The following is a 27,113-nucleotide window of genomic DNA, read 5'->3' as shown; positions in this document are numbered from 1 at the left end:
TGTTTATCCTGTAATGCAGGCACAAACACACTTTCTGGAATAATAAACTGCAGGTGTGTTGTGCGGTTATCTGCAAGTTACAGTCTGGATTTTAGTGTAATTTTTTAATAATCAGAATAATGTAAGTAAACCTAGGAATCAAACTAAATAAATGCAATTCTTAATTTCATTCAGATCTCACCCCAACATTCGATTAAACTCTTATCTTTCCTTTACAAAAGGGCTGTGGGATTTCTCTCCCCAGGTCAACATGAACCCTCACAGTAGGAGGATTTATTAAAAAGAAATGTAGAATCTCAAGAAAAAAACACAGGTGAGCAGACAAGCAGGGCGCAGGGAGAGCGCCTCATGACGAAAGTTTTCGTGAACACTTCTGCTGTGAAACAAAGCAACAAAGAACTACCTAACAGTGGTGTCGACGGGAGTGCATCTGTCTTAATTCCATCAGTGACATCACGTGAACTGATGTGCACGCCCCGGCTGCGCTGGTCTGGCTGTGAGCTGGGAGCCCCTTGAGGGGCCTGGGCCGGAATGGCTTTAGTGTGGCGTCACGTGGACCATTAATTCCACGCACTATCCCCCTTTCCCCCTTTAGACACTAGGGGAACACCTAGTACGTCGTTCAGACATTACGAACTTATAGTTCGTAAGACTGGCAAAGGAACATAACTAAGAAGCTCTCACAAACTATCATTTCTTACTCACAGAATACCAATGATGGGGAAATACTGCACGATTAATCTGTTAATCCAATAGACTACCTTGTGCTAAATATAAAATAATCACACTTTAAAGTGGTTTTAAAAATATTATTTAAATGCACAATCCAAGAGTGAACCCTCAGGTAAACTGTGGGCTCAGTGGTGGCGGTGTGGAGGCAGGTCCATGGTTCCACCTCACGCACCTCCGGCCGGGATGTGGGACAGGGGCTAGAAATCTCTGCCTTCCACTCAACTTTCTGTGAACCCAACACCGCTCTCAAAAGCAGAATTTTTTAACTAAACATATTATTTAAATTTACGTATGGCCACATCTTAAAATGTAGCAGCCTCATGCAAAAATCAAAGAAGAAAGACCACAAGTGGCACCTGTGGCCAAAGCACCCCCTGCAACCAACAGCTGGTCCAGAACTTCCCCACTTGCCTGTTGGGGGAGAGCTGCTGTTTGGCAACAGGACCCAGATCGCTCTGGAGGAGGTCCCAGAGGTAGACGTTGGATGCGTCGTCCTGCACCAGGAACACGGCAGGCCTGGTCGGGGACCACTGCAGGCCGGTGACTGCATGGCTGTCTGTGCTGCTGTCCCACTGCAGGAGCGGAAACGCGGAGCTCAGCTGGTGCAGCCTGATGCTTCCGTCCGAACAGCCAGCCTGTGACCAGGAAGGATGAACACTGCTGAGCATGGTCTTTTCCTTTCTTTTTTTGACACAGGGTCTCGCTCTGTCACCCAGCCTGAAGTGCAGTGGCACAATCACAGCTCACGGCAGCCTCGACCTCCTGGGCTCAATCAATCCCCCTGCCTCGGCCTCCTGAGTAGCTGAGACTACATGCATGCACTGCTACACCTGGCTTCTATATCGTTCGTAGAGATGAGGTTTCACTATGTTGCCCAAGTTGGTCTCGAACTCCTGGCCTCAAGTGATCCTCCGACATTGGCCTCCCAAAGTGCTGGGAGTACAGGTGTGAGCCATCATGCCAAGCCTCTTTTTTGCTTTTTTCTTAACTTGATCTCAGCAGCCAGAGAAATTTTTCAGAGGATTGGTTTTCTTTAGTTTATACCGCAAAAATATTAATTTGTTGTTTTCCAAACATAAAATCATAATATTGAATCTCTCCTTACAAATTACAAAGGTGAGCACTCACCTGACTCTGACACGCTTTGTGTTTCTCTTCCAAAATGGCCAATAATCAACAGACTCAGTGAATATATAAACATGTATTTATTTTTAACAAAGTTGAGTATCAGTGATTCAAGCATGGGCCATTAAGATTGGCTCCATGAAAATATGGCACCTTTTACAAAACTACATACATTTGTGTCAATAATATGGTTATATACTTCCCTTGAAGTTTTCATAAAATTAACTGGTTTAATAAAAGACCAAATTTTTAGCTTTTAAAGAGAAGATTAATTCCTTTTTACTAAATATATTTTATCTTTCCCATATTCAAAAAAAAAGAAAAAATCAAGAATGGGTGTAAAATTCTAAAATGAAATATAAACAAACAAATTTAAAAACCTACATTCCAAATAAGTAACATAACCACACAGAAAGGAGGGGCAGGAACCAGACCACACAATTTCTGAACATCCCAGGAAATGGTGCACTTTATACCTGAAGCCCAAGCAGAGCCCGGAACACCGGCTCCTCAGTGCCCTTCATCTCCCCAGGCACGAAGAGCTCTGTCTATTCCGAGAGTGAGCACGTGAACGGATAAAGTGCAGGAAGCATCCACCAGATCAATCGTCCTGATAACACACAGTCTGAGAGGCAGGCACTGCCGTGGAGGAGGGAGGCTGGGGGGACCGTTTGTTAACCTGGTGTTGGAGACAAGGGTGCAGACTCACAGTGTGTGATGCCTGCCTATGTGCTTTACAGATAAAAGCAGGTATTCCGTGTGCTGTGTCTCTGAGCAGGCCCACAAGTGTGTCAGACACTTCTTACTGCCCGGGTCTTGGTTTCTAGATACTTTCCTCCACTCATAAGAGCCAGAACTCTGGGAAGAAGTGGCTGGTTCAGGGCTCACAGGATGACACCAAAAGGATAAAGAGGTAGCTCGAAGGACAGCCACCGACCTAACCCAGAAAATTTGAGCAGCGAAATAAATACTGGTAGTAAATGATTATGACCTACTGAATAAAGTAAAAAGCAACGCGTCCACAACACGTAATAAACACATCCATCCATATACAGAGAAAGGAAAAGTCTTCCCCAACAGTAGAAAGCCAACTAGTACATGTAAAATTAACGGTGGGCTGGAAAATCACTACTTGCCAATCATCCTAATAATCAATTCAGGTGAGATTCATCCATGGATGCCGAAACTGGTGGTGAAAATCTAAGGAGTTTTGAGACGTGTACAAAGTGCCAGGGTATCTGCCCATGAGACACTTCATCAGTGGGACCACGGTAGTTCCACGCGGTCAGAATTAGTGTTATGTGGGATGGTACAAACTGACGTCATGGGTGTCCCGAGGACGCACATCACCCTAAGCTCCTCCAGCCAAGCACGAAAAAGCTGCGTCTGACTGTGACTGACCAAAACCTCAGACAAGCTCAGGCTCAAGAACATTCTACAAAGTAACTGGCCTGTGCCCTTCAAACATGTCAAGGTCATGAAAACATGACGGAGGCATTCAGTCTTTGACATCCAGATCACGGGAGTTTAAAGAGACAAACCACTGAATGAGACACACGACCTGGGACACGGTTTTTCTTACAAAGGACATTATCAGACAATGCATGCCATCTCCCTCCATCTACAGATTCGATAGCAGCTTTGTACCAGTGTGAACTCCCTGGTGACTGTGACCACAACAGCTATGTGGGGATGTTCTTGCTTTTAGGAAACGCACGCTGAACTGTTTAGGGATGGAGTACCATGTCTGCAACTTCCCCTCAGACAGTGAAAATACACGAACACCCAGAGAGAAGGAAGCCCACGTGGTACTGCACAGGGTGTGCAGGAAGCCTTTGAACTGCTTGTGTAACTTCTCTGTAAGCCTGAAACTGTGTCAGAATAAAAGTTTTTTTAAAAAAAAAGTCCATTCAGGCTGGGTGCAGTGGCTCACGCCTGTAATTCCAGCACTTTGGGAGGCCGAGGGGGCTGGACCACAATGTCAGGAGTTCAAGATCAGCCTGACCCAAGTGGTGAAACTCCATCTCTACTGAAAATACAAAAATTAGCTAGGCATGGTGGCTCACACCTGTAATCCCAGCTACTTGGGAGGCTGAGACAGGAGAATCGCTTGAACCAGGGAGTCAGAGGTTGCAGTGAGCCAAGATCACACCACTGCACTCCAGCCTGGGCGACAGAGCGACTCCATCTCAAAAAAAAAAAATCTATCCAATAACCACATGAAATGATCTGTTCCACATGGGCAGATAAGACTTTCAGAAAGCAGAGGTTCTGTTTTTTTCAGAAAGCTGAGCTGCATGCAGGCGACCCAGTGCCTCCGGTGTGTGGGTGGAGGTCCTCTTGGGAGGGTGTAGAAACAGGCTAGGGCAGAACCTTCCAGAGGCCGGCCCAGACACCTCTGGAGGCCTCCTACGCCTCCGGACTCAGGAACACCAGGATACATGAGTCCTTTGGAAACATCGTTCTTTCATGCATCTTCACAAAACATAACATTTACTGATAATGTGTATGCTTTAGTCACAGAGGCAGGGTCTGGACCACATAGATTACTATCCAATAGAAATATAATGGGAACCACAAATAGGAACCACATATGTAATTTAAAATTCTCATTAGCCAGGTGTGGTGGGGTGCACCTGCAGTCCCAGCTACTCAGAAGGCTAAGGCGGGAGGGCGGAAGGATTGCTTAAGCCTGGGAGATTGAGGCTGTAGTGAGCTATGATCACGTCACTGCACTTCTAACCTGGGCAACAGAGCAAGACCCTGTCTCTAAAAATTTAAAAAACGAAAAAGGTAAAATGTTACTTCAAAATGCAATCAACAACAAAATTATTCTGTTTTTTATTGAGATAAAAATATACATCAGTAATTTACCATCTTTATAATTTTAAGTGCACAGTTCAGGGGTAATAAATACATTTATATACTTAGTTTTCTTTTCATCCATACTAGCTCCCCGCTTTCCTGACTTCTGGTAGCCACCATGCCACACTCTGTCTTCATGAGATTCACTGTTTCAGCTGCTGTATGTGAGTGAGAACATGTGGTATTTGTCTTTGTGTCTTATTTAATTTCACATTATGGCCTCTAGCTCCATCCGCACTGCCGCAAATGACAGGGCTTCATTCTTTTTTACACCTGAGTAATATCCCATTGTGTATATACCACGTTTTCCTTATCCATTCATCCACTGATGGGCACTTAGGTTGATCCATATCTTGGCTATTGTGAATAGTGCCACACTAAATGTAAGAGTGCAAATATCTCTTTGATGCATTTATTTTCATTCTTGTGGATATACGCAGTAGTGGAATTCCTGGATAATACGGTGGTTCTATTTTTAGTTTTTTGAGGAACCTCCATACTGTTTTCATAATGGCTGTACTAATTTACGTTCCCAGCAGCAGTGTATGAGGGCTGTCTTTTTGATATGAGCCAGTTTAACTGTGGTGAGGTGATGTCATGTTGTGGTTTTGACTTGCATTCCTGTGATTAGTGATGTGGAGCATTTATTCATATTCCTGTTGACCATGTGTATGTCTTCTTTTGAGAAATGTTTGTTCAGATCTTTTGCTCATTTTAAAATCGGATTATTTTTTGCTATTGAGTTATTTGAGCTCCTTATATATACTGGTTATGAATCCCATGTCAGATAAATAATTTGCAGATATTTTTGTTTCCTTCGCTCTTCAGAAGCCTTTTAGCAAGATGTAATCTCAACTGTCTACTTTGGCCTCCAGCCTTGTTCTTTTTGCTGAGGAATGCTTTGGCTATTCAGGATCTTTATTGATTCCATATACATATTAGGGCTTTTTTTTCTATTTTTGTGAAGAATTTCATTGGTATTTTGATAAGGATTGCATTGACTCTGTAAATTGCTTTGGGCAGCACTGTCACTTTAATAATATGAATTCTTCCAATCCATGAGCATGCAATGTCTTCCCATTTTTTGTGTCCTCTTCTATTTCTTTCATCAGAGTTCTAGTTTTCCTTGTATAGATCTTTCACATCTTTGGTTAGATTGATTCCTAGGTATTTTACAGTTTTGTGGCTACTGTAAAGGAGACTGCTTTCTTGATTTCTTTTTCAGATTGTTTGCTGTTGGCATACATACATGCTACTTATCTTTGTATATCAACTTTGTATCCTGCTACTTTACTGAATTCATGTATCAGTTCTAACAGTTTTTTTTTTTTGGTGGAGTGTAGGTTTTCCTAGGAAAAGGTCACGCTGTCTGCAAATAAGGCTAATCTGACTTCTTCCAGTTCGGATGCTTTTTATTTCCTTCTCTTGCCTAACTGCCCTGGCCAGGACTTCCAGTACTTTATTGAATGGGAGTGGTAAAAGTGGGCACCGTTGTCTTGTTCCAGCCTTTAGAGGAAAGGCTTACAATTCTTTTCCACTCAGTATGATGTTAGCCATAGGTTTGTCTTAAACAGCCTTTATTATTAATATTTTGTGGTATGTTCCTTCTATGTCCATTTTGATGAGGGCTTTTATCATAAAGGGATGCTGACTGTTATCAAATGCTTTTTCAGCATCTACTGAAATGATATCCTTTTTGGTTTTGATTTTGTTAATGTGATGTCTCATATTTATTCATTTGCATATTTGGAATCATCTTTGCATCCCTGGGATGAATCCCATTTGATCATGGTGAATGGATCTTTTTAATGTCTTGTGGCATTTGGTTTGCTAGTATTTTGTTGAGGATTTTTGCATCTATGCTCATCAGGGGTATTGGCCTGTAGTTTTCATTTTCTGTTGTGTCCTTGTCTGGTTTTGGCATCAGGGTAATGCTGGCCTTATAGAACGTTTCCAATTTTTTTTGATAGTTTGAGAAGCATCAGTATTAGTTCTTTAATTGTTTGGTAGGATTCAGTAATGAGGCCATCAGGTCCTGGGCTTTTCTTGATGGAAGACTTTTTATTACAGCTTCAATCTAATTAATCATTATTGATTTACCGAAGTTTTCTATTTCTTCATGGTTCAATGTTGGTAGGTTGCATGTGTCCAATAATTTATCCATTTCTTCTAGGTTTTCCAATTTGTTGGCTTACAGCTGTTCATAATAGTCTCTAATGATTATTTGTATTTCTGAGGGTTCAGTTGTTGTATCTCCTTTTCGGTTTCTGATTTTATTTGGGTCTTCCCTCTTTTTTCTTAGTTATTCTAGCTAAAAATTTGTCAATTTTGCTTATCTTTCAAAACCCAACTTTTCATTTCATTGATCTTCTGTAATTTCTTTGTCTCAATTTATTTCTGCTCTGAACTTTACTATTTCTTTCCTTCCACTAATTTTGAGTTTGGTTTGTTCTTGCTCTTCTCCTTCCTTGAGATGCATTGTTATACTGCTTATTTGAAGTCTTTCTACTTTTTTGGATGTAGGCATTTATTACTATAAACTTCTCTCTTAGTACTGCTTTTGCCATATCCCATAGATTTTGATATGTTGCATTCCCATTTTCATTTCTTTCAATAAATTTTTAAATTTCCTTCTTAATTTCTTAATCGACTCACTGGACATTCAGGAAGATGTTTAATTTCCATGTGTTTGTGTATTTTCCAAGGTTCCTCCTGTTATTGAGCTCTAGTTTTACTCCATAGTAATCATAAAAGATACTCAATATGATCTCTATTCTTCTGAATTTGTATGGACTTATTTGGGGCCTAAGATATGGGGTATTCTGGATGATGTCTCATGTGCTAGTGTAAACAATGTGCATTCTGCAGCAGTTCAGAGGAATATTCTGTAAATGTTAGGCCTATTTAGTCTAGTGCAGGGGTCCCCAACCTCCGGGCCATGGACCAGTACCAGACCACGGCGTGTTACGAACCAAGTCGCACAGCAAGAGGTGAGGAGCAGGCGAGTGAGCACTACCATCTGAGCTCCACCTCCTGTCAGATCGGCGGCAGCACTGGATTCTCACAGGAGCATGCATCCTATTGTGAACTGTGTCTGTGAGGGATCTAGGCTGCAGTCTCCTTATGAGAATCTAATGCCTGATGATCTGAGGTGGAACAGTTTCATCCTGAAACCATCCCCCAAACCCCTGGTTCAGGGAAAAACTGTCTTCCACAAAAACCAGTCCCTGGTGCCAAAAAGGTTGGGGACCACTAGTCTCGTGTGTAGTTTAACTCTGATGTTTCTTTGCTGATTTTCTGTCTGGGTAATCTGTCCATTACTGAGAGTGGGGTGCTGAAGCACCCTACTATTATTGCATTACAGTCTATTTCTGTTTTAGATCTATTAATCTTTGCTTTCTATATTTGGGAGCTCTGGTGTTGGGTACATAGATACTTGTAACTGTTATATCCTCTTGCTGAATTGACCCCTATATCATTATATAGTAAACCGACCCATTATCATTATATATAGACCCCTCTTTGTCACTTTTTACAGTCTTTGATGCGTAGTCCAATTTATTTGATATGAGCATAGCCACTCTTGCTCTTCTTCAGTTTCTAGTTGTATGGAATATCTTTTTCCACCCTTTCACTTTTAGTGTGAGTGTGTCTTTATAGGTGAAGTGAGTTTCTTGAAGGCAGCATATAGTTGGGTCTTGTTTCTTTATCCATTCAGCCATTCTATGCCTTTTAATTGGAGAATTGAGACCATTTACATTCAGTGATATCATGGCTAAGTGAGAACATTCTACTGCCATTTTGTTGCTTGATTTCTGCTTAAGACTCCTCTCTTCCTTTGTTCCATTCTGCCTGTCTTCCTTCTTTCTGCTAGTATGTTCTAATTTGTTGCTTTTTGTTTTGAATGAAGCTATTACAGGTTTTTGTATTGTGCTTATTTACTTAATTATTGAGACGGGATCTCATTCTGTGACCTAGACTGAAGTGCAGTGGCAAGATCACAGCTCACTGCAGCTTTGACCTTTCAGGCTCAATCAATCAACCCTCCCTTGTCAGCCTCCCAAGTAGCTAGCTGGGACTACGGGTGGGCATGGGCACCGCTATACCCAGCTGACTGTTTTTTGTGTGTGTTTGTTTGTTTGGTTTTTTTTTTTTTTTTTTTTTTTTGCAGAGATGAGGTCTCACTATGTTGCCCAAGCTGGTCTCAAACTCCCAGACTCAAGCAATCTTCCCACCTCAGTCTCCCAAAGTGCTGGGATTATAGGCATAAGCCGGCGCACCCAGCCCTAAAACAAGTTATTTTAAAGAGATAGCAACTTATCTTAGAATACAAATAAAGAAATAAAAACAAAGGAAACACCAAACAAAAAATTCTACACTTTAACCTTCTCACATTTTGACTTTCAGTTGTCTCGATTTATATATTTTTAAATTATTTATATCTTAAGAAGTTGCTATAGCTATTATTGTTTTTAATAGGTCTTTTGGGCTTCATACTAGAGTTATGAGCATATTGTACAAATACAGTAATACAGTATTCTGGGTTTGTCCATGTATTAATTATATGAAGGGGTTTTATACCTTGATAAGCTTTTTGTTTGTTTTTTTACATGTTAGTATTTTTTTTTTTCTTTCAGGTTGAAAAACTCCCTTTAGTTTTTTTTTTTGAGACAGAGTTTCACTTTATCACCCAGACTGGAGTGCAGTGGCACAATCTCAGCTCACTGCAACCTCTGCCTCCCATGTTCAAACGATTCTCCTGCCTTAGCTTCCTGAGTAGCTGGGATTACAGGAGCCTGCCATCACATCTGGCTAATTTTTGTATTTTTAATAGAGACATATTTCATCAAGTTGGCCAGGCTGCTCTCGAACTCCTGACCTCAAGTGATCCACCCACTTTGACCTTCAAAGTGCTGTGATTACAGGCACGAGTCACCACGCCCAGCCTCCCTTTAGCATTTCTTGCAAGATGGGTCTGAGGATGGTGAATTCTCTCAGCTTTTGTGTATCTGGGAAAGACTTTAACCCTCCCTCATATTTGAATGACAGTTTTGCTGGATACAGTATTCTTGGATGGCAGAGTTTTTCATTTAGCACTTTGAAAATGTCACTCTCCTCCCTCCCAGCCTGTGCGGTTTCCACTGAGATGTCTGTTGCCAGACGAACCGGAACTCCTTTGTATGTTATTTGCTTCTTATCTCTCACTGCTTTTAGGATCTTCTCTTTCTCCTTGACCTTTGATTATTAAATGCCTTGTGGTAATCTTATTTGGGTTGAATCTGTTTGATGTTCACTGACCTTCCTATACCTGGGTATTGACCTCCCTATGAAGTTCTGGAAAGTTTTTTGTTATCATTTCTTGGAATACATTTTCTAACCCTTGCTAGCTCCCTATTGAATACCAGTAATTCTTAGATTTGGTCTTTTGTGGTTATTATTTTCTCTGTCTTGTAGGTAGTCTTCATTCCTTTTTGTTCTTTTTTTCTCCTCTGATTGTATATTTCCTTTCTTTTTTCTTTTTAGAAACAGCATTCGCTCTGTTACCCAGGCTGGAGGGCAATGGCACAATCAGGGCTCACCGCAGCCTTGGCCTTCCAGGCTCAAGTGATCCTACTGCCTCAGCCTCCATTTGCCTCCACATGCCACCATTCTTGGCAAATTTTTACATTTTCTTATAGAGATAGGGTCTCCCTATGTTGCTCAGGCTGGCTCAAGAGATCCTCCTTAGCCTCCCAGATGCTGGGATTACAGGCGTGGGTCACCGCACCTAGCCTTGATTGTGTATTTTCAAATAGCCTGCTTTGAGCTCACCAATTCATTCCTCTACTTAATCTACTCTGCTGCTGAGAGCCTATAATGTATTTCTTCAGTTCAGCAAATATGTTTCTCAGTTCCAAGATTTGTTTGATTTTTAAATTATTTCAATCTCTTTGTTAAATTTCTCTGACAAATTTCTGATTTGCTTTTCAGTGTTGTCTTGGAGATCACAGAGTTTCCTTAAAATTGCTCTTCTGAATTCTTAGAGAGCTCACAAATCACTGCTTCATTAAGTCAGTCACTGGATTTTTGTTTTGTCCTTTTGGGGACATCATGGTTCCCTGTTTGCTGCTGTTTCTTATGGGTATATGTCTGTGCCTTTGCATTGCAGGATTAGTTATTTATTCCAGTTTTCTCTGTCCAGCTTGTTTTGGTTTTTATTGAATATATTTACTTAGCAAATCTTCACTGCTAGGTTGCTGCCTCCTTTTCAGCTATAGGTGTCACCTTAAGACGAGGTTCACCTTAGCTGTATTTAGTGATTGAGGGAGGCCTCAAATGGTTTGTCCTGACAGTGTCAGGGTTCGTGTTCAGAAGACCTGTGGAACAAACCTTCTGGAGCATGGTATTGTGAGTGGCCAGTCTGATTGTGTGCCTCCTTTGGCTGAGGTGCAGAGTTTCCAGGGCTGGGGACAGTAGTCCCGCCTCCCAGCTTTGTTTCTGGGTGGCCTCAGGGCTATTTCTCCCTTTGGGCACTCGGGATGCTCTCCACAGGCCAAGGCAGGGACAGGGCACCCAAGAAAGTAGAGAAACTGGTTGTCCACCTCACTTTTACTTTCTCCAGATAGAAACCATGAGTTTCCATGCACTTGGTGCCAGGCCAAATAAGGGGGAAGGGACATTGTGGATATGGAAGCCGAGTTCTCCTCCCATTTGCTTGGAGCTTTTCTACTTTCTGTGGCCCCAGGAACTGTGTTGTCTTCACACTTGAGCTCTAAGTTCTTACTGGTAAAGATCTTGGTACTATGTATTTGGTTTTGGTTTTTTATGGGAAGAGAAGTCATAAAAAGCTCAAGAGCTCCACACTGGAAGTCGCCAACAACAAAATTGTTAATGAGACTTTTTTGTTTTTAGATGGAGTTTTGCTTCTGTTGCCCAGGCTGGAGTGCAATGGCACTATCTTGGCTCACCACAACCTCCGCCTCCTGGGTTGAAGTGATTCTTCTGCCTCAGCCTCCCGAGTAGCTGGGATTACAGGCATGTGCCACCATGCCGGGCTAATTTTGTATTTTTAGTAGAGAGGGGTTTTGCCATGTTGGCCAGGATGGTTTCGAACCCCTACCTCAGGTGATCCACCTGCCTGGAACGCCCAAAGTGCTGGGATTACAGGCATGAGCCACCATGCCCAGATAACTTTGTATTTTCAGTAGAGATGGGGCTTCTCCATGTTGGTCAGGCTGGTCTCGAACTCCCAACCTCAGTTGATCCACCTGCTTCAGCCTCCCAAAGCGCTGGGATTGCAGGCGTGAGCCACCATGCCTGGCCTAATGAGACACATTTTACATTCTTTTATTCACACTAATTCTTCAAAATTTGATGTGTATTTCACACCTCCAGCACATCCCAGCCTTGCCTGGCCACATTCTAGGCTCTCAACAGCCACAGGGGGATATTACTCAGCAGCTAAATGCTGTCTTTGGAAATACAAAGATACATGAAATACCATCTCCACCCTCAACAACCTTACAGTTTATATGACTGACATATAAACATAATTTATAATGTTTTAAGTACTATAAGAGTAGTGTGAATAAATAACAATCTTTCCCCTCAATCTCAAGTACAGGGAAATTTGTAAATACCAGTGAGAGAAGGAGATATCTGAGCTATAATTTAATGCCTTGACTACTGTATAACTCTTGTTAACTGTCACATTTAATCATGTATAAAGTTGTTTCATATTTTGCCTTCTGTCCTATCTTACCCCAACCAACCCATAAACTGACCTTGGAGTCTACAGGACAATTGTGACTAGGGTGAGCTGGGCTGACACCAGGCCCTGGAAGGAAAGAGAGCAAGCAGCTCGCACCCACACACCATTTCCTGCAGCATGAGTGCAGTGCAGGGATTGCTGCCCTCCCAATGGCCATCCCTGGACTTTCAGGTTAAAGACTCTGAACATTAATTTCTATTGTGTTAAACAGTAAAAGAACACAGGCAAAAATTCTCACACTAAGAATTTCTTCACATTTTTGGCTGTAGCATAGGTTTTGGTATTTGATATTCTTCTGTTGAATTCTAACTAACTTGTAATTGAACCAAGTATTACTTGAGAGTTTAATTTCTACATAGGTTTTGTTTTTAAACTTTGTTATTAATTTCATGTTTCTCCTTTCTAAACCACTGACACCCCATAAATGATCAATTAGTGGTCCAGTAAATGATCAACTTTTAAAATTTTCCAGTGGATCAACGGCAAGTGTTATGCTGCCCAAACAGGCAGAGTATCATTAAAAAGAATTGGTAAGCCTAGGCAACCCAGGGAGACCTCATCTCTACAAAAAAATATGTATTTTTTAATTAGCCAGGTGTAGTGGCATGCACCTGTGGTCCCAGCTACTTGGGAGGCTGAGGTGGGAGGGTCACTTGAGCCCAGGAGTTCAAGGATGTAGTGAGCTATGATCACACCACTGCACTCCAGCCTGGATGACAGAGCAAGAGCCTGTCTCAAAAAAAGAAAAACAGAATTGGTGCTTTAAAAAACAAACTTTCTTACCAAAAATATTGGTTCTCCAAATGGTGAAAAATCAATGACATTAACTTTTACTGGCCTTATACCACGTTGCTGAGGTTTGAATAGTTTGGGAGCCACTCTCAAATCTTGTCTTGTGCCATGGCTTATGAGACCCTGTGAAAAAGAAGCCCAAGAGTGACGAAGAAGTGCATTAGATACGAGATTGGATACAGTTACTGTTCCTCAAACTAAATTTAAACTTTATAAAAGCAAAGAGTAAGTTAATCCTAAATCAAGATATTTATCAGGTAACTCAGGAAAACAAGGAAAATTAGTAATAGAATTAAATTTAAAATACTACTCACCACGTCTGTGCCAACAATAAAGTGATTAGGATCTGAAGGCAGAAATTTAACATTCAGTGTTTGTGTAGTCCCCCAAAATTCATTACCTTTATGGGAAAGACTGAAAAAATAAAGTAACAAAGATGAACAGATGGATTGTTTTCAAACTTTAAAAATAAGATAGTATTAGCACTGATTTGCACTACAATACATCATTCGATGTATAACAGGCCATGTCATTTTCCTCTGGTTTAGCCACTCTTTGTTTCCATTTTTTTCTGCTACTACACTCTTGATAATTTTTTCAGATTTATCCTTCTGTTCACTAAGTCTTTCTTCAGCTGTATCTAATCGGCTATGTAACCACTCACTTGGTTGTAAATTTCAGAGGTCACAGTTTCATTTCTAGAAATATCTTTTAGACTGTGCAACTGTCTCAAGTTCTTAAGTGTGTGACTCCTACTTTTTGCACCAAGGTACACTGTTTCTTCATGCTTGTAGTTGTGAACTCCTCTGCAGCAGACTGCTTCTCATGAGAATCCTGTGAGCCCCCACTTGCAAACTATATTTACCCACCAGGCGGTTTTGTGTCTACTTTAACTATGAACCCACTGAGGCCACTGGTCTAGAACTGTGATGTTAACATCTCAGCTTGTAGGTTCCCATATATACACTCAGTTTAGGATTTCAAGCTCTTCCAAGCTCCTCTGTCTTCTCTTGGCTGTGGTGAGGCTTTCTGAATTTCCCTATCACTGCAGGAGCAGTGAGTTTGAAAGTCCTGTGCAGGGGTCTCAGTTCTACCTCCTTGCCTCAGGCAAACTCAATGCATCACCTGTTTCTGCATAAGCTCAAGCCCCAGAGACAGCTCAGAAGGTCTGAGATAGCCCGGGCTTCACGCCCAGCCTCCAAGCCATCACACAGCAGCTCAAAAGCTTATGACACTAACTTTAAGCTCTCTCCTGTTTACGGCATTTAGAGATTTTCCTTTCCTTTTAAAAACTATACTTAGTTTTATTTTTTCCTTTATATGGCCTATGTATTTGTAACAGAGAGATGCCCACAATTGCTCCATCTGCCACACCCACATCATCAAAGTCAGCATGTGGCCGTGCTATCAGCCTCCTTTCCAATTTTCTCTCTCCGTCCACATTCAGGACTGCAAATGTCACCTCTTAGTTGATGACTCCCAAATCCTTGCTTCCATCTGGGGTTTCTGCTATGGAGGCCCCTGGTTCCTGGACATCTCCACGGGCACCACAAGCTCAGCCTATCCTCACTGGACCACATGGGGCTGCTCCCACCCCTCCCCACTCCTATTCTCACCTAGCCAGTGGTGCCCAGTCACCAACCAGACATGCTGGTGGAGCCAGAGGCCAACCTAGGCTCCTCCCTCCCACTGCTCCTATGATCGATGAGCTGCTGGTTTTTTTAAGTTCTACCCCTTTAGCCTCTATGCCTGTGATTGCTGCCTTTGTTCAGATCCCGGTAGTTCACGTCAGTCACTCCAGAAGCCACCCAACGGCTCTCCCTGACTCCGGCCCCCCTTCCTCTGTTCCCAACTTACACCACTACCACACTGACCCATCTACATCACAGACAAGATGCACCACTCCTCGGCTCAACATCCTGCAACGGCTCGTGACCACCTTTACGCTAACGTCCACACCCTTTAGCACAGCAGACAGACTCGTTAGGGCCTGCCTCACCTGTCTCCCTCAACATCAGACCCACTGACAGCTCCAAATGTGCCTCTGGGCACCCCCAGGTGCTGCTCCCTATGACCATCTAACTCCATCTCAAAGGCCCAGCTCAGTCTTTGCCCCCTCAAGATGTCCCCATTGCACTCCATCCCCCAAGCTGCCTCCATCCTTTGAGCTCCCACAAGCCCCGTGCACATCCTGACACCACACTTCGTCCTCTGCACGATGACCCTGGTGGATGGGGCCCAGCTGCAGGGGTGGTGCAGGCAGAGCCGCGGGACCTGCTTCCCCGCAGGCAGTGACCTCCCAGGCACACTCATGCTCAGTGACTGACGGGATATGAGGTGTCAAGGCCCGGCCACATGATTCTGGGAGGCCATTCTAGCTCAGAACTCCAGGTCCTAGGGAGTCGGCTGTGGGGCCTGCCTCACAGCTCAGCTCCTCCTCTCAGCCCCATTCTGCCTCCTCCCCGCCCTTTCCCAGGCAGTGAGCCCAAGGAACTCCCTGAGAAGTATCCTCACTCTGAACTCCACTGCAGAGCCGTCTTCCTGGGAAAGCAGGGAGCCCCCGCTGCAATCACATAGCGTTTACTTGTCTGCCTCCTTCTCGGAGCACCTTGAGGGAAGAGGCTCCCCCCTAGTGCTACAAAGCCTGGCACACAGAATAAGCTCAATATGGTTGGTTGAGCAGAGTCTGAGGGAACATTTATTATGCGTGGATCTCAGGAAGACACTGTTAGGAGTTTTTGGGTATGAAAAAACCCAAAAGTCAGATACATTACACACTTTCCTTCAAAGAGTGTGTGTGCAGTTAAGTACATGAGAAGCTGATAGTTAAAGATAAATACAATGCACAGTATAAAGCGGTAAGGACCCTAGCAGAGATAAAAAGTCGTAAAGAAACTCAACAGGGGAACTGCAGAGGCTGCAGGGGTCAGGGGCTCGCTCAGGAACCATGTACGTTTGGCTCTGCAATACAGTAAATGACTTTTTAAAATATAACTCTCTTTCATAATTAGTTGTAATTACTAATTACAACTGTAGTTGATTTAAAGTCTCCAAGCATGCATGAATTCATTAACACAACCCACAGGTTTTCTGATTAGGAAGAACCAGGCCCAAACATTTTTCAAGGGTAATTCACATGTTGATAGTTGACCCGAGTGCAGTAAACAATAAGAAAAGATACTTTAAGAAATAAATTAACATAAAACATATAAATACCACAAACAATATTTGTACATTTGTGAAGAATTTTTATGTCTTATTAAGTTATGTGAGTAAAAGCAGAAATCTAAATCTCTGAATAAAATTTTTTATCAATGTTTCCGGTTCCTGAAACTTTAAGTTTGGGGCTGCATGAAAACTGAAGAATAGTTAAATAGGACCAATTTAAAAGACAGAAAATAACCTCTACTTAAAGACAAAACGTTAGCTCTACACCTGGAAGCTGCATCTATTACATTCACTCACTAATAATAGACTAACAAGGCCAGGTGTGGTGGCTCACACCTGTAATCCCAGCACTTTGGGAGGCCGAGGCGCGTTGATCACCTGAGGTCAGGAGTTTGAGACCAGTCTGATCAGTACGATGAAACCCCGTCTCTACTAAAAATACAAAAATTAGCCGGGCATGGTGGCGGGCACCTGTAATCCCAGCTACTCAGGAGGCTGAGGCAGGAGAATCGCTTGAACCAGGGAGGCAGAGGTTGCAGTGAGCCGAGATTGCGCCACCGCACTCCAGCCAGGGCAACAAGAGCGAAACTCCATCTCAAAAAAATAGAAAAATAAAAATAATAGACTAATAAAACAGTGAAAAAAAAAACAATGTGAGAAAATGGACGTCTTCATCGCAAAAGCTCACCATTTACCAAATATGCAATTCCCCAGTGTTATTTTCCTTCGAGGTCTTTGTGAAATAGTGAAGCGTTTTCCCTCACGTCTTACCTGTCACCCAACTGGATCAGAGCACTATGTACCAGCTTGACCCTCCCTCCAGGCATTAGACCTAAAAAAAAGATGAACCAAAATCAACGCACCTTTCAATAGAAGCTAAATCAAAATCTAGTTATAGTTGCCTGGAATCATTTTTCATTGCTTAAATATCTGTGTTACAAAATAATATCAAATGCAAATCAATACACAGCATCCCTTCCGTCCTCTGGGTGAGGTTCATGTATACTCCCTTAGGAGAAGAATCAAGAATTCACAGTTCAAAGTCTTATGGGAAGAAAGAATGTAGAACCATGATCTGGGAGCCTTTATATCTTTAGATCTGATAAAATAAGCGCAGTAAGCAATCCGTACATGTGTACGAATGTATATACAGTAAAGAAGCCTTAGATCACAGCAGCAAACGTTGTCCTGTGAATGTGTACCGAGACTCCAACGCCTACAGGAAAGTTGCAGGACCTTTCCTTCCACCATCCCAGAGACTCAGAAATCTGCTGGTCTCTGGGCAGAATGTACAGGAGGCAGAGTGGCTCCTCAGCCAAGTGCGTCTGGCCTCACTCTCTGTTCCAGCAGCTTCTCCAGCTTCCTTCTCAAACAACACAGAGCCTCGGCTCTGAGGCCTGACTGCTTTTCTTTTCCTTCCCTGAAAGCATTCATGGCTACAGCTCTGGCTCCGTGACCATCCACTGGTTTTGCCTCCTGTGCCTGCTCCCAATATCACTTTCCCTCTAAAACTACCGCAAGGAGAAAAACTAGAAATCTATGGATGTTAAAACCCAAATTCCGGGTAAGGCATTGCCTAGAACTCTGGGGGCAGGTGAATTAAAAGCAGATAGAAATAAACCCAACCTGCAGCTGGGCCGGGTCCCTGTAGCTGCTGCGTATCAGTCACAACCACAGTGAAGAAGGGTCAACGCCACCCATTCACAAATGTGAAACTTCCCGGCACGCCCCCCACCCGGCATCTTGGCTCCCACACCACCGGCCGTGGGCAGCTTTTCTGGCCGGGTCCTCCCACTGGCCCCTACATGCCACAGCCCACAGGCAGCCTTTCTGGCCAGGTCCTTTCCAGCTGGGCCCCTACACACCACCACCCACGGGCAGACTTTCCGGCTAGGCCCTTTCCGGCTGGGCCCCTACACACCATCGCCCACGGGCAGCCTTTCTGGCCGGGCCCTATTGCTGGGCCTCCGCTCCAGGAAGTCCACCACCAGTCGCCCTCTCCCGGACTGGGGTCTTCGCCCAGGTCTCCTAGCACCTAGGACTGGACCTTGCTTATGCAGAGAACGTTTCATAAAAAGATGCTGGCTGCCTCCTTCTGAGACTTCAGCTCTCCAACAGCCACTCATCCGATGCCTACACAAAGAGCTGGCAGCCACCGTGAACAACAGGCTGGTCTGAACATCCTCCCTTCCTAAAGGCAAGGCTGGAACATGGTAGCAATTTTGGTAAGTGGTTCAGTGAAGAAAGGATGTTTCTATACAGCAATATTTTTAAATGAAATACTCACCACCCCAGGATATTCTTTATATGACCATCATGTACTACAAAACATTTGTATGCAAATACTTTTTATGCAAAAATGATTTTGTCTCCATAGCCAGATTATCACCTGACTATGGACAGAAATGATCTCCTCAGTACCATCCGTAATTGTTTGACAAATACCTTGATCACCTAACATGTTAATGGCACAACCAGCCTCAAGGCGAACTCTCAAGGTCACAAGAGTTCTGGGTATTTGGGGCAGAACCCTGGGTGCGAAGCGGGGGCTGGTGCTGAGACCGACTGTGTGGGTCTCACCCCATCACTAACCCACCCCGTGACCTGCGTACATTGAGGAGGCACCAGGACCCCTGCCAGGCTCCCCAGCTCTGACGCTCTGGGATTCTAGGGGCAGCCTGGAGTGGACAACACAGAGCAGAGAGGGTGCCACATGAAGAACACATTGAGAAACATGGTGATTCCACCTCTAAAGCATTTACCAGTGAAATGAACGCCACGACTGTCTTATTTTTACTGAAGTCAGAATCAAGAGTCAGTTTGTAAGGGCCACCACAGACGTGTGAATACAGAGCACACAGCATTTGCTCCAAGGCCCAAAGCGCCCTCTTCCCTAATCTCAAGAGGTTAGGAACAAAGCCGGTCTCATTCGTATTATTTTTTGCCAGATCTACACAGGAAAACACCCCTGACACAAGCAAGGTGGAAGGGGGGCTCGTCATTACAAACTGGGTGGTGGGAGGCCAGTGAGGTGAGAAGGAAGTTGAGATCAAAACATGGGCTAATCCCAACCACAGAACACACAGGACTGAATTACTCCGTCACTTCTGAGCCCTTTGTGGAACTGAAGATCATACTCCATAGCATCAAGAGCAGCCAACTGTGAGGGGTGCTGTTAGCTTTGCTTCAAGTCGCTTCTGCTCTGCCCAGACCTGGGGACCTTTGCCATCCTGGGATCCAGTCTAAGGGTCCTCAGGGGCAGCATCCAGTGTTCCTGATACACTCTGGGGTTGTAAATCCAAAACTAAAAGGAAGAAGCCCCAAAATGAATGTGCACTGAAAGACTCGGACGCTTGAAATACGTAGGAAACAGCTGCAGAACACAGCTGTCCTTGACTTGTCTGACAGAACTGAATGGTACTCAGTTGCAAACAGAACTCATTAAACCCTACTAAAATCAAAACGTTCACTCAGAGGCTGGACGTGGTGGTGCACACCTGTAATCCCAGCACTTTGGGAGGCCAAGGCAGGTGGATCACCTGAAGTCAGGAGTTTGAGACCAGCCTGACCAACATGGTGAAACCCTGTCTCTACTAAAAATACAAATATTAGCTGGGCCTGGTGGTGCACACCTGTAGTCCCAGCTACTTGGGAGGCTGAGGCAGGAGAACTGCTTGAACCCAGGAGGCAGAGGTTGCAGTGAGCCAAGATCACACCACCGTACCAGCCTGGGCGACAGAGCGAGACTCTGTCTGAAAAAAAAAAAAAAAAATCATTCAGAGTATCATTTGATTATTCTAGTTAATTGAGACACTTGTTCAACAGCTGATAAGGTTATACGATATACAACTTTAATTTTCATTTTTCAGGTAGTAATTTATACCTTTCAAAGCAGTTATTTAAAAAAAAAAAAAAAACAGAGAAACAAGGTCTCATTCCATCACGCAGGCTGGAGTGCAGTGGCAAGATCATGGCTCACTGCAGCCTCAAACTCCTAGGCTCAAGCAATCCTCCCACTTTAGCCTACCAAGCAGCTGGGACTATAGGTGTGCACCACCACGCCCAGCCAATTTTTGAATTTTTTGGTAGAGAAATTCAAATTGAATTCACTTGCTATGTGGCCCAGGCTGGTCTCAAACTCCTGGGCTCAAGCGATCCTCCTGCCTCTGCCTCTCCCAGCAGGCGTGAGCCACTGCGCCTGTCCACACTTATCAGTGCCTTTAATCTCTATTCATTTTAGAAAACACTAAAATTCATTTTTGTACTTAATAGTTACCTAAATCACTTACTGAACCTGCGATGTCTGCCTTTGGTAATTCAACAACCACCTAAAAATAGAATATTGAAAATGAATATTGACACATTTTATAATTATGACACAACCTAAGCAAAGCAAATCTCTAATTAAGATAGAGTGCTACATTAGGAACTACAACATAACTGCTCCAGAAAAAGACACTGATCTTTAGCCTCAGAACTAATGCTCTACAAGCTGACTCCTTTGCTTTGATCTCCTCGTGTTCTCTTCACTTGGTGACTTAATCAACAGTCTTGGCGCATCCTCCAGGACAAGCCGATCCAGCGTGACCTTGGCCCTAACATTGTGTTCCCTTCCCACTCTCATTCCACGTTCCCAAAGCCCTGTGTGAGATTCCTATTTCGCTGTCATGAAAGGGCCCAAACCTGCCATGTGCGACCTTCCACATCCCTTCTGCTCAGGACCAGTAAGCCATCTTGCTCTCCATTTCCCACCATAGCTAACTGGGCCTTGCCCCCTGCGCCGTTCAGGCGCCACCTCCACCCAGACCACCTCACTCAGGCCCCGCGTGTGCCCGGCCCGGGCCACTACTCACCCACACATTGAGAACCCCACTCTCATCCAAGGAAGCGATGTCGAAGGACAAACCTGACATTTCTGATGAAAACAGAAACGAAAAGAAAGAAATGGCTTTACATAAGGAAACCACATTTCACAACTCGTGATTAAGGATTTTAAGAAAGTGAAGAATCACATACCTTCCTGAGTCGAAAAGGGCGAAAGCACAAAGCTCTGCTTTTTGTGGACGGACGCTGAGATAGGTTCTACTGCTTGAAGAGGGCTTTGGTGGTTTACTGAGGTAAGGATTCCATCTGGAGTTCAAAAGCCCACAGCACCCACGTGTAAGTAATAAGTTGCAGGAATGCAGCTGGCATCACACATGGACAAACATGAGGTGCTTCTGGGCCTCACAGATCTGACTCTCTCCACACATCTTCCCAAAACACCCCAGGACCAACATGGACCACACACGACTGACACAGGACCACAACTTTCACATTCCTAGGACACAGGGGCCCCAGCCCCTGTTCTCCAGTAAGAAAGCGTCAGTTCCCACAGAGCTCACTGGCCCTGTGGGTCTATGGGTCTGGAGGGCAGGAAGAAAGCTAAAGCCCACCACCCAAAGACAGCATGCCACACAGCCCGAAAGAAAACTCAGACAGAGAAAGTCTCTGTGAGGCCAGATCCTGGGAGTCACTCAAGCAACTGAGGGGAAGGAGCTGGGAGGCAGAGGAGGACGGAGCAGCATGGCTGATGGGAAGGGGAATGTGACCAGGAAAGGGAGGTGACCTCCGCACACACCCGACAACTGCCAGAAGAGGGAAATCCAGGCGTTTGCAAAACCAAAGGAACAGCAAACCCACCCCACCTACCACCTTGAGGCAGAAGCCCACTAAAAAGATACCTGTCATGAATCAATAAAGCAAAGCTCACTGACTTAAACTATCCATCTACAGAATGCCTATGAGCAGAAAAAAGCCAAACTCCATCGAAAGCTACTATAAGAAGAAAACAGAAAAAAATGTAATCAAAGCATTTCAGCTGATGAAAATTCTCCCTCCTAAAAACAAGCACAAGGCAAAAGGCACAAGGCAAAAGACACAAACTCAACGTTCCAAATGGAATCACATATCCTCAAAGGGCATCTGGAAACAGATCAAAATAATGAACAAGAAAAAAACACCGGGAATCAGAACTCAAGAACAGAATTGGACCCAAGAAAGCAAGAAATGAAATGAGAATTGGCATTGAACTCAGGAAAAAAACTGAAGAAAAAGACAAAATCATCTCAGAAATTAAGAAGAAATTACAGGGCGTTTAAGGGAAAGGACCCAGATGAAGCGCTGCTGGCTTGACCGGGGAAAGGGCTGGTCTCTCGGGTGAGAATTTGGTTCCTCTGACTCATGGTCTGAATCAGAAGTTCCACAGCTCCTCACTACTGAGAGTTTATTTAAAACTTTGTAGGTTTTATTGATAATATTTCAAAGACAAGGCCAGGCGCGGTGGTTTATGCCAGTAATCCCAGCACTTTGGGAGGCCGAGGCAGGCAGATCACCTGAAGTCAGGAGTTCAAGACCAGCCTGACCAACATGGAGAAACCCCGTCTCTACTAAAAATAAAGAAATTAGCCGGGCATTGGTGGTGGGCACCTGTAATTCCAGATACTCAGGAGGCTGAGGCAGGAGAATCGCTTGAACCCAGGAGGCAGAAACTGCAGTGAGCTAAGATCGTACCAGTGTATTCCAGCCTGGGCTACAGAGCCAGACCCATCTCAAAAAAAAAGAAGGATGCATTTTAATGGAATAATTTATTTGCATGTACAGTCTAGAGGTTTACTGTTTTTGAAAACGGTGCTGCATTCAAAAACTTGTTAGTAATAGCAGCTGCAGTTAGAAAAGGCGAAGATTATTTATTTAAAAGGTGTCTTTTAAAATAGCATCGCAACCCCTAAGTTACCTATAAATTCAAACAGTCTTTTTTTTTTTTTTTTTTGAGGCGGAGTCTTGCTCTGTCGCCCGGACTGGAATGCAGTGGCCAGATCTCAGCTCACTGCAAGCTCCGCCTCCAGGGTTTAAGCCATTCTCCTGCCTCAGCCTCCCGTGTAGCTGAGACTACAGGCGCCCGCCACCTCGCCCAGCTAGTTTTTGTATTTTTAGTAGAGACGGGGTTTCACCGTGTTAGCCAGGATGGTCTGGATCTCCTGACCTCGTGATCCGCCCGTCTCGGCCTCCCAAAGTGCTGGGATTACAGGCTTGAGCCACCGCGCCCGGCCCACAAACAGTCTTAACAGTGTAATATTGCCCCACACAGAGGGGCACAATTCATGGTTGGGGAATTTAAACAGTGCCTCTCTTATGTACAATGTACAGATACACACGTCAAACACAGACACGCAACATATCTATGATAAGAAAGCCACACAGAGGGGTGATGAGCTCGGCCTGCACCTTCTGTCCACAGCACCTCAGCCCTTTGGGAAGAGGTGGTGCAGGGCGTGGCGTGGGGTCCGAGGGCAGGCCCTGCCATGTGGTCAGCGTGACCTCAGACGAATGCTGCATATTCCCGTGGAGCTGGGACTCAGGGCTATCAGGGGAATTAAATGAGACAATGTACGCTACGCACTAGGGCGAGTCCCAGAACACAGGAAACACTTATGCCGGGTGCCTGCTGTGGTGTCTGGGCACGGTGTGGTATGAACGTCCACCCGAGTCAAGCCGAGGCTCAGGGAGGCCCAGTTGTGCTGGTTCCTGGCAGCACTTGGGTGACTGGCTTTGCTCGCGTGAGTGTGAGTTACCTCTGCCCTGGAGAACACACGTGCCAAGATGCCTCAAGCTACTTTAACACTAAAGGTAATATCATTGAGGATTTTTTAGAATCCACAAATTTAATAAGAAAGGAAATTCGAGTCATTCTTGGCCACTGCATAATCACGACTGGAATTGATTTTTGTTTTTTATATTTATCAAATGCCTCTTTTGCCCATGAGTCAGACTCCAACCTCTGGGACAATGTGAATAAGTAAATGCAAATCCATGTAAAGCTTTGTTCCTCAAATCTGTGTGGCTTTTTTAGAAGACACACAATTGGCAGGTGGATGACACTGACCGGTGGAAAACGTGGCCGTCCGGAATGTCCAGAAACCATCGCTCAGCTTCATAGAGTGATGCAACCTTGAGTCTTCTCTCAAATCCCAGACGACGACTGAGCCATGCGCTGTTCCGGCAAACAGTAAAAATGCTTTGCAAGGGCTCAAGCAGCAACACGTGACCTAAAAGACAAATGCACAGAAAGCCAATGACTGAAGAATATGAGAAGCACGCTCACAGAAGCTGCATTTACTGAGTGAGGTGTCTGACCATGTTTCACTGTGCACGGGAGTCACGTGCAGGACACGGTAAGCAGAACGTGAACTCCTGCACAGAAATAAAAGGTGGCTTGTCAGGTTCCTGAAATGGAAAACAGGGATGAGAAACCAATCCCGTAGGCTTGTTATGATCACAAATGCAAGGTGCTGACACTCATCTGGTCACACAAAGCCTGCCAGGAGCCCGTCCACTCAACTCAATCAGCTGAACTTCCTGTGCCATTTTATTTATATCTTGTATTACAAAAGTTACAATTTCAACAGTTTCACTACAGTTTTTGTGGAAATCAATGGTTTTGAGGCCAGGGAGTACATAACTAGGAAAATACAAATGCACATTTTCCCAAACACAGAGAGGCAGCCCCGACCCCTCACCGCACAGACCTCAAGCCTCAGTGCCAGCCTTCTAGGCGGTGAATGGGAAGCCTCCGGAAGAACTGTGAGCGACAGCACACTTCAACACAGTCTAAGAAACCTCAACGCAGTCTGAGAAACCTCTGAAACACGCAGGACCGAAACAGCGCAAGACAGAAAAACAGGCATCCAGGGCCCCAGAGCTGTGCCCAGCGTGGCCAGTATTTTCATTCAGCCTGTAACTACCTCCCTTTCCTGATTCTCGGCTGACCTAAAGGGGTGCTCTGTGAACATTCTCGTTTGCTCATTTTGAACTATGAATTTCCAGAGTCAAAATAAGCACACCCACGCGTCTCGCTGTACCTACAGCACAGCTGAAGCCAGCGGTGAGAGACAGAGAATGGCCCATAAGTTCCTACCCACCTTCTGTCCCTGCACCTCTCCCCATGCCTCTCCCCGCCTGCACCTTTACGCTCTGTCCACCGCCCATCCTCCCATCAAATGCGCAACTCTCCTCCTGAGCTGTACCTGGGACTCACATATCAGAACCTTCTGTGGCCCTGAAGGCTGCCAAATATCCCACACACAGAGGACGTATTTGCTGTCCAGCAGGGGCGCAAAGGCCTTCTCGGGTAAGTCGTGAACGGAGACCACCATCTGCCTCTGAACTCGGGAGGCGTGCAAGGAGGATACTTTTCGATCTAGGGAGAAGAAAAATACGTTCACATTTTAGTGAGCTAAATTAACACACTTCCAAATACTCAAAAAAAAAAAAATTCAGCTTCATGAAGAAACAACCACGGTCCTTTCAAAACAAACATACATGAAACATAGGTTTTGATGAATGGCCACAGCCTATGCCCGAACACTCTGTCCAAGCTGACCTCACAGTCTGGCTAAAACATGGTAGCATGCAGCCAAAGACACCTGTGGCTCCACTAACGACTCACACAGAAACCAGCTGCCCACCACATGCCAGGAGTCAGGATCTCAGAGCTGGGAGGCACTGGAGTGAGCCTGGCCACCCCCCTGCTTCAGAACATTGCTAAGACACCAGCTGCAGGGGTTTTAGCATTGCAACACCACGTGGCATACTGCTCTCCTCAAAGGCTGCGTGGGACTGAGCGCCGTTCCAGACGCTGCTCCGCCTGGCGAGGGGCTGCACTCCAAGGCATTACTGTTGCCACTGCTGGCCGTGCCAGCGGCTCCCACACGTCAGCAGAAGATGGAGATGGAATTCATGAAACAGAGGATGGGAAGTCCACGGCTGGCGACAACTTCAGTCAAAGAACTGGACCGCGCCACTGGCAGGCGCCAAGTCAATGTGGAAAGCAGTACCCGGCCAACCCCGGCCACACGCACATGTCACAAACCTCTCAGCCCCACAGTTCACATCCTGCTACCCACACCATCCACACCTGGGTCACAACGTCCCCTCTGCTTCCAGGGAACCCTCTTTCTACCTCATCACAATCGCTCATAGCTGCAGCCTTCTGGGGCCACTTCCATCAGCAAGCATCAGGTCTTCTTCCAGGTGCTGTGTTTAACAGATGTTTTTAGTGGGATGAGGTTCTCTAGTGCTGTGACCTGACCCCGTTTTCTCCTAAGCCCTCTGGTTTTTATTGGCAATCTTTCACAGGGTAGAGATTTTTAGGAACGTGTACCTCCTGTTACAGCGGAACTATGATGGCAACCAAGGCCTGACCCATCGCTGACCCGACCTCACCTCCCACTGGCCACCGTGGTCTCCTCACTTCTCCCCAAGGCACAGGTGTGTCCACCCCTCAGGCCTGTGTGCATGTGGCCCCTCCTCCAGAAGCTCCCATCTCCTTGTGGCCCCTCTCTCATCTCTGTCCGGTTTTCACTCACAGTGAGGCCTCCTCTATCAGAACTGTCTTTATTTTTCTCCTTAGAACTTAACCCTCTCGGATAGACTGTATGTTGACCTGTTTAGCCAGTGCAGAGTCTACTTGACCCGCCGAAACACAAGTTCAGGAGGGCAGAGTTGCTGTCATCCTACTCACTGCTGAACTGCAGCTCCCCGACAGTGTCCAGGGCATGGCACCCTCTATGGAACACTCGTCAGATGAACGACCTGCTGGCTGCGTCACTCTGCCGCGTGTTTTAATAGTGATGAGGACGAC

At 44.9% G+C, this 27,113-nt stretch overlaps 1 protein-coding gene across 11 annotated transcripts in view; it reads right to left on the bottom strand.

The window, feature by feature from the left end:
• The window catches only part of WDR60 (WD repeat domain 60), a 131,343-nt gene that overhangs the window by 2,887 nt on the left and 101,343 nt on the right, over positions 1 to 27,113 (bottom strand). For all 11 annotated transcript variants that reach the window (XM_026451500.2, XM_026451498.1, XM_026451499.1 and 8 more), the window contains 9 exons: positions 25,498 to 25,670; positions 24,357 to 24,519; positions 21,449 to 21,562; positions 21,286 to 21,347; positions 20,709 to 20,760; positions 17,204 to 17,264; positions 13,579 to 13,678; positions 13,256 to 13,387; positions 1,144 to 1,367 (listed from right to left, as the gene is read on the bottom strand). In XM_026451500.2, coding sequence (XP_026307285.1) covers positions 1,144 to 1,367; positions 13,256 to 13,387; positions 13,579 to 13,678; positions 17,204 to 17,264; positions 20,709 to 20,760; positions 21,286 to 21,347; positions 21,449 to 21,562; positions 24,357 to 24,519; positions 25,498 to 25,670 — 1,081 coding nt within the window. The remainder of the gene's footprint in view (positions 1 to 1,143; positions 1,368 to 13,255; positions 13,388 to 13,578; positions 13,679 to 17,203; positions 17,265 to 20,708; positions 20,761 to 21,285; positions 21,348 to 21,448; positions 21,563 to 24,356; positions 24,520 to 25,497; positions 25,671 to 27,113) is intronic.

Source organism: Piliocolobus tephrosceles, chromosome 8, assembly GCF_002776525.5.
Source record: "Piliocolobus tephrosceles isolate RC106 chromosome 8, ASM277652v3, whole genome shotgun sequence".
Taxonomy (NCBI): Eukaryota; Metazoa; Chordata; class Mammalia; order Primates; family Cercopithecidae; genus Piliocolobus; species Piliocolobus tephrosceles.
This window is presented reverse-complemented; position numbering and strand designations above follow the sequence as displayed.